The 13,006-nt window shown below is 34.7% G+C and overlaps 2 protein-coding genes across 2 annotated transcripts in view; one reads left to right on the top strand and one right to left on the bottom strand.

Moving 5' to 3' along the window:
- The window catches only part of LOC148948357 (uncharacterized), a 16,652-nt gene extending 9,139 nt beyond the window's left edge, over positions 1-7,513 (bottom strand). Inside the window, exon 1 of the mRNA XM_089094489.1 lies at positions 7,375-7,513. Coding sequence (XP_088950615.1) covers positions 7,375-7,513 — 139 coding nt within the window. The remainder of the gene's footprint in view (positions 1-7,374) is intronic.
- Positions 1-13,006, top strand: part of LOC148948356 (putative extracellular sulfatase Sulf-1 homolog) — a 327,273-nt gene that overhangs the window by 203,249 nt on the left and 111,018 nt on the right. The window lies entirely within an intron of this gene.

Here is a 13,006-nt window from a genome sequence, read left to right as displayed (position 1 = left end):
ATAAATCCTATATAAACACCCCGTAGAACATAAGGATAACTCAAAGTCGTATAACCTATTACGCAAAGGTAGATAGGCAGACTACAGCATATGTAAACGAAATATAACATCTTGGTCGGGGATAAGTCCTGTTGAAGGACCTATAGAGGGCTCTTTTGATTCCTGTTTTAGACGTCTCGACATCTTGTTCCAATAGTTGATCATATATTGGTCATAGAATGAGGCAGTACAATCAAGAATATATAAAATAAATATAGAAGTCTATTTCAAAAAGAAAAATATTGTCAGAAATTCAACGTAAAATAATCGTAAGTGAAAAATAAACCAAAATTGTAAAATTTAAATACCGACCTCGGGCATAGATTTTGACCCATAGTGGTGTCATATAACCCATATCCCCAGAGGTGCGTCCTCAGACAAAAAAAGACAAGAATCAAAAAAAAAAAGGAGACAATTTGTTTAGTTTAATTCCCGCAATGGCGCAGCCGAACGCTAATTAACATATCTTTGAGCCCGGTATGAAACAACCACAAATAATATTGCTTCGATAAGTAATTCATGCAATATAGAAAATAATTTCGTATCATTCGTGCAGATTAAACAGCTTGAATGACAAAATAAACCTTCCTTAATCAAGAAAATACGCAAATAGTTAACAAGGTCATATAATGACGTACCTGCGAAACACAAGTAAGACAGGCTAAAGCAAAAAAAAGAGGAATTAATTAATTCATATTTTTTTACTAGTGACACCCCTCTATCGTAGAAGCACTTCGCTATCAAAAACAGCGGTACCACGAACAAAAACTATAACCAACGTCCAAGGTAATTAAACCAGTAATTGTGTAAGTGATTGTAATTGTAATTGTATAAGTAATTGTGTTAACAATAATGACGCTATTGCCAAACAGTCGCTAAGGGTAGAACGAAACCAATCATCAAAAAAAACTGCCAATTGTATAAATTATTATAAATAGAAATTTTCCTATAAAAATCTTTATAAATAAAAAAAAAAAAAAAAAAAATAATAACCAAATATAAGACCCAAGAAATTATGCCTTTTTGCGGCCTATTAAATTCTTAAAAAACCAAATAAAAAAACGATAAGAAAAAAAAATTTTCTCTCAAGACAATTATCGCGTGTACCTGCAGAAAAACAATATTTACCAAATTTTTACTAACCTTATAAACGAGCCACGGCTTTTGATCAGAGTTAATCCCTAGTCCCCCCAGTAAGGAATATAATATACTAAGTCACACATATTTTCAAGAGCCAAGTCTCGTCCACTATGGAACAAGTATACTTAACTAAAGCCAACAAGGCGATAATGAACTTATATACGATTAATTCAAGGGTAATTTCAGAGACAATCGTGCGGAAGTTAAGTTGTGAGGACGAACAAACGAATAAATTACAACATCTGTAGAGCGCTACTGCCCTTTGCTCTGAGGAATGTCGCTAAAAACCATAAATCATAAGGTAAATCAAGGCTAATTTTTTAAATTCTCTCCTTGAATCGAGTTCCGACAGACGGAAAACCTAATGAAGATTAACACGATAAAATGCCAACGAAAAGGAACCACAGAATGAAATGGGTAATGTTCAAATCAAAATTGTGAGTCCCCCCCCTTTTTTTTATAGTCGCACAGCTCACTTGTGTGGCACGTCCGTGGCATAACGTATAGTGCCGCGAGTAAAAAAAAAAAAGATAAGAGACTATTCGGCGAATACTTTTTAGGATCATCTTAAAAATAAAACATATACCTGTGAAAATCTTAATAACACCATACCTGCGCCATGTGGCACAAACCCTATCACAAAAAAAATGCGGAAACGTAATGAATGCAAAAAAAAAAAACAGCTACACGTAATTATTTGCGCACTTTTAGGCGAAAATCGGGCCAATCCGCCGATTCCTAATTATTCACCCCCAGAATAGGGATAATATACCCTACGACAACCCAGAAGGATTATGATTGAAAATAATCTATTTTATTATATAACAAGACCGCCATATAAAACAGTCCCTTGCGCGTAATGATCTGGTTTTCAAGAAACCCTAAATCAATCAAACTATAGACAACACATTTTGATTTGATTCCCATGTTCTTCTATAGCATTTCCAATACCTTTATAATAAAAAAAAAAATTTTTGTATCTTGTGGCGAATTATTACACCCAAATTAGACTAAATCGGTTTCTACCCTTCAGCGAATACGCTGCAAAACGTAAATATATCTTAATTTAATTAAAAAAAAAAAATCCCAACAACAAAGAATTAAAAACATTATAAGTAACATTGTGATCAAATTTTTGAGCCCCCCCCCCCCTCAGTCGGGGGGCATCTTAGTGGCATCAAAATATAGCAACAACGAATATATTTTAATTTTCATTTGAGAATTATAAAGGAATTGAGTTCATATGGCCTATGACGAACTACGAAACTCTCAAGTAATAACTCCACGCGGTAGAGACGTGAAAAGCATTTATAGACTAGTGTGTGGTTGTCGGGGTATGTACTGAATTTTGACTCCCAAATCAGTATCCTTGTGTGTGAAGATTATTCAGCTAAAATTTACTTGATGATAAGGCTTCAAAGGCTGTATATTTGGAAATCAATTTAGAACACGATGTTCAGTGGCGTTAACTCCGCCACGAGAACAGAATAAGTTGACACCTGAGAAGTAAATAAGTTTACCTTTAACTCGTGCAAGCGGGAATTTTACTTTAACTAACAAACTTTTGTATCCGATCAATTTAACATTATTTTAGAGTATGCTAAAATAGGGAATTTCTCCTTGTGTAATTTAAAAGGAATTAAGTAAATAGCAAAGCGCGACTCTTCACACAGTTCGACTTGAACCAAATAGCAATAGTAAATAGCTACCGAAACAACAAATTAGGAACAAGTCGCATTCGATATAAAATAAATCAATCCCCTTAATTAAGTATGTAGAAAGCTACATAAATAAATTAATAAATATTTTAATCAGAGTAGACGGAACTAAACAAAGTAATAGTGCTGTATAAAGTAGTAATTCTTCATGCGCTTCGCAAGGTGATGAAAAAAAAAAAATTTTTCTTCTGAAAAAAATACTTAAGGCAGGAGAAACAGACCCTTATTTAAAAATCAGTAGTATAACCCTATACATTCCCAAGGTGGCAATAAATTTTTTTTGTATGAAAAGCGACCCGCGAAAATTACCCCAAATCATCCCTACCATAGGAAAATAATGTGACGACAAAGTGACCGTGAGAGAATATAAAGTGAAAAAGGAGACGACGTTTGATGCGTGGGGAATGCTTTTACTCTGTACGCCTTCCCTGTTGATTGTTTGGGGTGGGCGTGCGGGGTGGAAGTATCTCTTACGAAATACAACCAGAACAGAAAGAAGAATGCCATAAAGACTAGTAAAATTAACTACGCGATCCGCTAGAATTACCCTACATTGATTTTATTACCAGAATATTTACTATAACAAAAGTAACCATGCAAAAGAATCTACGAAGAAAACAAGCAAACAAGCCTCATACATGAGAAGTTGTGTCCGGAGAGTGGATGATTTTAGAATTAGTTTTTGGAGCTTAGTTCAGGAATTGGTCCTGGGGGACTGGTTCCGGAACTAATCTTCAGAAATTACTTTCAGTCCCGACATCTTGTTATTCTTTGAATCTATTCTTGCGGCAGTAGTTTCCTCTGCAAAGAACAACTTGTACCAAAAGGAATGCAAGAGCACTAGTGAAAATTAAATAACATAAAATTAAAAAGGCCAAGTAAACAACTATAACTTATGGTAAACATTATTAGATTGAAAGTGCATAGCTATTATATAATCATTGCTATACCTGAAACCACTATAACTTAACGTAATTAAATTGAAAACATATTAACATTAAGTAATCATTTATTTTACAATTAATGATAAATTTTATATACGAGCACTTTTACAGATACTATCCGGGAAGACCTTCAACCAATGTTTATGGTAATCGCCTAAACAAGCGACCATACGGTATGTTGCTTATACCAACCTAAAATCTAGTAGAATAGTCAAAAAAAAGCGTAACCATGATAAGATACCCAAGCTATCAACGATTAAATAATCGTAGACGGGAAAAAACAATCTCATGGAATCTTAAGATAAGACATAGCGTAGATAATATTAATGCTCCGTTAAGGGAATGGGGACATATTGACAATTTAATGAAAGAAGAGGAACTTATTAAAGCAGTAGAAAATCTTGACTGTCCAAAACTATGTTACCTTCTAAAATCTCAAAAAACTATTTTAGAACCAAGAATAATCCTAAGATTAACGGCAAGCCTAGTGCTATATAATTTTAGTGCACGTGCGCTGACACGAACACTAGAGCAAACTAGACGAAGTGCCAATCTGGCCTTCCGAATCTTAGTACAACATATCCCATCCACAAAGTATAGCTCGTTGTCTAAGTATATTGCCAATAATATGTGGTATGATCAAGATGATAATAACATAACTACAATTTGGCCCATCAAATTTCTCTCCATACTAATAGACCAAGGACACATGCTAGAAGGTGAAAACTTTCTTAAAATCTTATACGTCAATTGTGTAAATAACACATATCTAAATCCGATAAACCCTTCAATGGGATCTGCAATTTTTCAGATTACCCCAAGAGATTATAAAGACATAAAGAAAATAACCCTGAATCTCTTTCAAGAAGATGAAAATTTTGGAAGAAAAATAGTCCCTGGGTTAGACGTGATCGTGCGTGAGCAATTATGCTGTTGCCAATCGCACGTAAATTTAAGCTTCTCTGTGGTAAAAATAATAAATAACCCATTGTTATTATCTCAGCTGTGCCGGCAAATCATTCGTCAAAATATGCGAAGGAATGATATAACCGCTACTCTAGAAGGCCTGCACCTCCCAAACCAACTCTTAGTGTATTTAATGTACCTAAATATGCCTGAGAACGGTGAAAATGACATAGTATTTGAACTCCAATTTCTGAGCCCAAATGTTTCTTCATGGGAAGATTATCGACTTCTAAATATTCTTAAATCTCCAAATTCAAAGGCAGCACTGCCGGATTAAGCACCCATATTGAAATTAAAACCCAACCTCAGTGGAAGAAACTGTATATATAAATAATCTTGTTAAAATGAATGATGAAAGAACCCTATAATATTACCTGAAGTGTTATAACCATGAAAATAGATGAGTATCAAAAAGTGCATTATAGACCAGTATTGTGTTAATATTTATGGAACTGCGAATTAGTGTAAGTGTCAAAAGGTCTAAATACATTATCAATATATTGACAAAAAGGTAGTTTCTCGAAAATCTCTATACTTTTAAGATTATAATGCGACCGCAAAGTCTTTAAACTAGAGTACGGAACTTTAGGGTAGAAACTATGTTCGAACACACAAATAGCCAGGTGCAAGGAAGCACCGGTGAAAAAGTAGTTCAACTTCAACCTGAAGTTACCTTGTTTTTTTTTTCACTCAGAATTGGTTAATATGGAGCTCAGATGACTCGAATTATGGTTGAATGAATAAGTACCCGATGTATTGAGGAAATGCCGGTGAAAAGTAATTTGACCTCGACCTAGAGTATACCATGATCATAACCAATCTTGACAAAAATTATTAACTAGACAGAGACCAATAGAAACTACCTTTCATTTCAGAACAATGGCCAAAGCAATTATCGATACAGAGTACATATGTATCAAACGTGCCAAAGAAAACGTCATATACTCGGCTGCAATGATCGCCGTGAATAAGTCAGGGGAGGAAGTCTTCGCGAAAAAATGAGACGTTAGGTATGATTTAAGGAAGTTTAACGTAAAATCTTATAAATTCGGTCTAGATCTCGCAAACACCCCAAAATATCGGCCAGCGAGAGGCAAATTTGGAATCAAGTACAACGGTAGAAAGGGAAAATACCTCCATTTTATTCAACATGAAATTAGGGAATTACAAAAGCAATATAAAATCCGGTACTGGTATGTTAAAGGTCCTTGCCAGTCAGATTTACTACTCCTCGACAAATGTAAAAAACAAAAAATAGTCTACAAAATTGAAGGGAATCCAAACTGTGTAAAATACCAAGGAAAACATGACCCACTCCGAGAAATAAAATATTACAAACAGTACTTGTACAATCCAAGGAGTGTACTATACAGAGAAAGAAGAAATGAAATTGTGTTTAAAAGAATTAAAACTTATCAGTCAAAATCAAAGTGATTAAGAAAACAAAAAAGCTGAAACAATCAAATAATTAAAACCCAATTACTCTTAAGTCAAAAAAATTAAATCCCTACGCGAAGGAATCAAAATACCTATCCCTCCAGCTTAAGACTCAACAGTGTAATGACCATAAGCAATATAACAAATTAAATGACACCCAGTTTTATTATTACCTTGTTTCCTTCGGCCCACAAAGATTAGTATAAGATAGTAAAAATATAATATCAAACCAGTACCTTGTGCCCCCCCCCCCCCAAAAAAAAAGAAAGAACAACTAATAAAAATCTGAGTCCTCGTTCAATAATCAATCTAGGAAGTCATTCTATACAATGTCTAATGAAATATTAATTCCAGAAACAGCAAAAGGATGTGGATAACAAAGGTCATAACAATCTTCATTTCCCAAACTATAGCCCAAGACATCGTAAAACATGGAATAATCTTTAAACATGAGAACTCATTACTTGCAAGCCACACTGCCTGGAAAATATTCATGAAACAAGATCCTAAACCGTTTGAAACCCTGTTTCAACAGGTAAAGAGACTGGAGAAAAACACAAATGAATTAAAGGATTCCATATTCCAGTTCTTAAAATCAGATACGAGCGTTCAGACCCCGAAAGACATAAACCATCATTAAGGTAAATTAAATCTACCCCCCATTCGTACCCAGCGAGAAAAGAAGTTAATATTTGAAGATTTCGACAAGAAAATGTCGGACATTGACAAATCATTGATACACAACAGCATAGTAACCATGAAGCCATGAGACTTAAGAAATGGTGATGGACCCACGAACGACTCTACCAGAGCAAAACACACTGCAAATTCACTCTTGGCAACTTCTAAGAAAAATAAACTCTATGATGGGAATTACGCTATGCCAAATGAATTACCGAGCCTGTGGACCTTCCTCAAGGAATTATGGCAAAATCATGCCTAACAAAATGTCACGAAGCGAATAATATCAAAACTCACAAAGGAAAAGGATTACAAGAAAATTATTAACCTAAAGGAATTAAAATTCTCAAATATACAACAAAATGATTAGAATCAAAAGCCTACTGAAAGAAAAAGAGAAGCCACCAAAGCAACCACGCCTACATATGAGACTTCAGTAATAGGCATACAATCTTCGATGTCGGAAACTACAACAAGCAGAGCCCCAGAGATAACCGCACTTAGAAAGGAATCACCTAGAAATTTGACTACAATAACATATATAAGACCCACGATACTCACAAAATGGACGTGGTCAACTGGACCCATGTTTTACAGCACCCAGTCAATTGGTGTATTTACTATGGGCTTAAGAGCAAGAATCCCAGTAAGGCATACCGAAATGCAAACGATAAAGGTACAAGCGTTTCAACCAGTCGAAAAGAAAGATAGAACTCAGAAAGAGGAAGAAGACGATTACCCGCACAAGAGATATTGGACAATAGACGGTAAACGTACGTGTGCTAGATTAGCAATGGACAATGAGCCAGAAAAGGAAGATATTGAACCAGTACCTGAGCTAAACGAGAAAAACGCTCTAAGAGTATCAATTCGCCAATCCTTTCTAATATTATATAGACAGAGACTGCAAGCACTATTTGAATTGTTCAATACAGAAATACAAAAGTTGAAGCAAAGTACCACAAGAATCTTCGAAGTATTCTTTCGAAAAAACAAATATCGAAGATCAGCTAGTCTAATACCGATCGTGGGAGAATTAGCCTCACGCTTGTTTGGCCTTTCAACTGAAGAAGACCTAAATATCCTAAGGGAAAACGTAGGAAAACTAAATAACGCCATGAACGTAACCTTACACGTCCAAAAAATACAAGCCAGTATAGCCAATTACCAAAGAGACAAAATTGAAGCAATCTCGAAAAAAATATCAAAAACAGTAAGTATACTGAATTACTCCAAAAATGAAGTAGATCGTGTGATTACCGATTCAAGCCTCACCATGGTATCACTAGACGTAGTGACAATGTCATTACTTAACCTGGCAACTGACGTAAGCAAATTTGAATTTGCATTATTTGCCCTTACCGGAGGAACCTTGTCGTATGACCTAGTCGATCCTTCGAACCTAAAAAGTATCTTGGATGAAATAAAAACATATTTAACGTTCGGACTACATCTACCAACAGAACCGGAAGTAGCAAACTTATTCCACTATTACACCAAGCTGAAGGTTCACATCACAGAAATAAACAAACAATTGTTTGCAGTAGTAACAATTCCGTTAATAAATCAACAATCAATATATGACTTGTATAAAATTTCCACGTTTCCGGCCAATATATGGACAACTAATGCGTTCATGACTATCACCCCCGAAGCGGAATACTTACTAGTCGATCAAGATAGGAGGAAATATGCCTTATCAAATCCACAGGACCTAAAGGACTGTATAGCATTTAAAAACCTGGTATGTCAGCTAACACTGCCCATTTACACTGTACAACACGGATCAGGTCTGTTGGATATATTCTTAAAAGAGACTCAACAAGAAGAAATTCCAAACTCATGCGAAGCGCTAGTAGGCAGTACTAAAAGAGAAATATTTATTCACCTTAGAAATGATCTGTGGCTGTTTTCTGTTCCAAAAGAAACAGTTGGGACTATCTCATGTTATAATAACACAGAGAGAATCGATCCAAGCTAAAGAACTGAACTACTATTACAAGACGTTGGAACAATAACAATAAAACAAGGATGCCGACTGGTGACTAAGGAAGCCACGGTGCAAACGCCCCTCATAACAACAAGCACCAATATAATAAGTCCAAAGATAAACAACTTCAAACCAGTCAATCTATCGTATACAATTCCCAATATTGACAAGGAAGAAGTGAGAACCACAATATTATCAAAAATAGAGAACATCAAGGGAACCTTACCACTAACAAAAATAAAAGAAGCTTTAGACTCTCAAATTCCCCTATTTACCAATGAAGACCAAAGACTGACGTATGTGGAAAGTAGATACGGACTATTTTCGACAAATTTCTGGTGGTATACCCTACTGACGATAGGATTCGTATTCATAATCTCATACTCTATACGAATCGCATTGAACCTAAATTACGGAAGAGTGTTGAGAATAACACGTGTAAAAATATAAAAGTCAGATCACATCGAGCATAGTGAGATGAAAAACCTAAGCCCACCACCTCCTGATAACCCTTAAAGTAAAAAAAAAAAAAAAGATTAAGGGAGGACGTAATCGAGCGAATGAGAAAGAGGTCCTCATTCGTGCCATGTCCTGCCCCAAATTTTTCTTTTTGTTCTTGCAGACGCACGAGTGGACATACTGCAAAAGACATATTTTTTTAAGCGGTATGAACACGCTTAGACAATAAAGATTTGTAAATTTATAGTAAACCAAGACCTCTCATATAAACCATATTGCCTACCTCGCAAATAATAGTATAAGAGAAAAGTAAATGTTAAAGTAGATGAGCGTTCAATAATATTTAAAAAATGTATTGAATATTGAATATGTGCCGAATGCACATGTATACGTGTATACACATTGTCACCAATCTTGAAAATTTTATAGTGTTATTTTTTTTTACCATAATCATTTTCTGATGATTACCTTATTTATATGATAATAATCTATTGATTGCGGCAACATGCATAAAAGAATGAGATCTGCTCTTATTTTATTGAGTTGTATTTAACCATGCCGGCACTAAATTGATGTTATTAGTACCATGAATAATAACTATTATTTCAAAAATTGCCCACGCAGAATATTTTGAAAACCGTATGTTGTTGTTATATATGTTTTAACTTCTGTAATTGTAAAGAGCATATGATTCTGCCCAGATATTTATATTCTAGGAAGCAAAGTAATCAGTGCAGATTAATTATGGTACCAGCATGCAACACGGATACAACCCAGTAGCATCTACTTTCATCATTCATCAACCACCGACAAGTACTCACCAAGAAAATACCTGAAGACGATATGCTGATCACCAATCCAGATAACCAGAACCCAGTACCAGGTAATTTTACCTCAAGCTGTGCCGGGAACCAAGGACCCTATACACAAATATATACCTGAATTAATGATTACCTAAAGAGCAGCATCGACCTGTCATGTCGTAAAACTGCATAAATAACCGTCAAATCCTTAGACGGCAACGGCCTTAAGATTTAATGTTTAAAACACCAAGAATAATACCTAGAGTCAATCCCTCAAGGGCTATGTATCTTAAGCCCCATATCAGAGACAATATGTTAACCAAGACCAAAAGGTTTAAGTTTTGACTCATCCAATTATTGTTAGATGTCGTAAAACCAAACCATCCTCCATGAGATGAAGAACCAATCATAATCAATTTTTGTGGGAAACATAAACTGTACGTGCTAAAGTCTTTCCCAAAGATGAAGTGTTCAGAGAAGAGAACCAAACAGCTATTGCTATTTTCATCTCCCTGTTAAGCTATCAATAGCTGTGAATCATTGAACTGAAAATCAAAGACACTGCGTCGAGCCAAGTCACTTAAATCAAGTTACAACTATGCCATAGTTAACGCTAAATATAGAAACACAGCCCATAGTCCACATGAAAAATGGATTGAGAGTGAAAAATTTACGGGAAACACAGACTGTACGAGTATTTGATTTTCCCCGGCCAAATTGTATCAATGAAGAGATACCCAGCCCAGCGATCAAGATACCCATTTCATGTAATCAATTCCCCAAGGGTTATGTACCTAATAGACATCTCAACGAATCTGCAACATCAACCCCTCGTTTATGACGCAATAAACCACGAACGGACAATTTTGTGCATACAGTCATACTTGCGAACAACATAAACACTTATTCCAAAGAACGAGTGACAGAAAGCAAAACACCAAGAAGACAAACCATGAACAATTAGCCAACCCAGTAATTAAGTGAACGGAAGCCCAAAGTAAGAGTGAAAACGTATGTGAGTAATATAGACACGTAGAATGATGAAGTAAGTGTGAAATCTTATGTATCTAGCTAATAACTTTAATGAACATAAGGAGCTTTTCATGAAACAAATGAAAATCAGTGTAAATTACATAAGCTCAGTGTTGCAATCAGACATTAATATCAGAATCTATTAATGTGTCAAACTTTTTCTTGCAAATTATTTTAATTTTAGTGATTTAGAATTTTATGTTTATTTATATATTTTAGACGTATCTAGATGCTTTTTGAAATAAGATACATATCATACCAACTTAGCGTCTGGTGGAAGCATAAACTAGAATTAAATAACGAAATAATTACAAAAGCGGAACTTAACTAGTTGGAGCCATATAGAAGTATTAGAACATCAAGTGAAGGAATTTTAATATTAGGTGGAGGGATAGTAATATAATCGTGCCGATGTAACGTCAGGCGGAAGTACAAATTACCATTAGAAGTAGCAAACATGTATCACGTTAAGTAATAAAGCAATTATTAATGCCGAACTTAGATTAGTTAAAACTAAGTAGAAGTATTAGCATATTAGGTGAAGGAACAAAAATTTCATCGTGTCATTTTAGCGTCAGGTGAAAGTAAAGTCGAGTATTAGAAAGGCAAAATGTACCATTTTCAGTGATGAGATAATCGTATCAGGTGAAGGTAAACTTAGTGTTAGATGGAGGAAATAATAATTACTATATAATCACATAACCTAATGTAGAAACTCTTTGGCCCCTTCGCCAAATCGAGTGAGTAGACCATAAACTTTAAAAGTGATGTTGTTACATGTATAGTCTAGTAGAGCAATCAAGTATATAAAAAAAAAGAATATATACGAATTTTACCAAAGCAGAGCTAATTCAAGTAATAAGTACAAAATAAATTCTCAAAAAAAAAAAAAACAAAAAAAAAAAAAACAAATCCTAAATTGGGTGGGGCGTAAAAACGATGAGGACATCGTTAAAAGTGGGATGGATGATATGTAATGGGATAAATTTTCAAAAACCCCAAAATCTCCCAATTTAAGTTACCCAAATAAAGAATAAAATCACCCAAAATATTAACCTGGAGAGCTCAAGTAACCTACAAATCGAGCAAGACTCAAGCTTTCAATTTAACATAGTGAAACAAATGTATCAAATTATACGTTGTAATTATATCTTGTAATAAACATTGCAAGAATCTTTCCCACAGAAAAATCCAATAAATAAATTCGCCCTGGTGTCTCAAATAAACGCAATAAATATCATTTTGACCAAATCTTATATGACTGCCAACGGATAATGTAATTTGAATCTTAAGAGCTCGAAAATACCAAACTGTCAAGAGACTAAAATTTATTATACAAAAAAATAGTCACTCAAGATGCAAAATATCTTTGTTGTATTGTTCTGGAAACTAAGTTTAGAACTAGAAACCTCAACGTAATTAAATCGTGTTAGCTTCTACCAATGTTCACATAAATAAATTATAAGTCTTCTGGAAATCAAGAGACACCCTGCTGGGAAAATATTACAATGTAAAACTTTGTTCGTTCAAAAAAATTCCAAAGTAATACTTTAAAAGTCATAAATTAAGCGACACCTGCTAGCAAAATGTTGCAGTGTAAAATTTTGAATTGCTAGAAAAATTCCAGAGTGACATCTCAAAAGCCATAAACTGTAATTAAACCCGAGTAGCTCATTGGTGCAAGCCAGGCCAATAGTAATGTAGGACAATAGCGCAGCCAATAAGGACTGAAAAAAATATACTTCTAGCAACGCCTAAACGTAACCTCCGGCATAGTTGCAGAGGATAGATAGTGAG

Source organism: Artemia sp. Qi Xiang Cuo, chromosome 9 (genome assembly GCF_049724085.1).
Source record: "Artemia sp. Qi Xiang Cuo chromosome 9, ASM4972408v1, whole genome shotgun sequence".
Lineage (NCBI taxonomy): Eukaryota > Metazoa > Arthropoda > Branchiopoda > Anostraca > Artemiidae > Artemia > Artemia sp. Qi Xiang Cuo.
The sequence above is the reverse complement of the archived record's forward strand: the minus strand, read 5'-3'. Positions and strand labels throughout refer to the sequence as shown.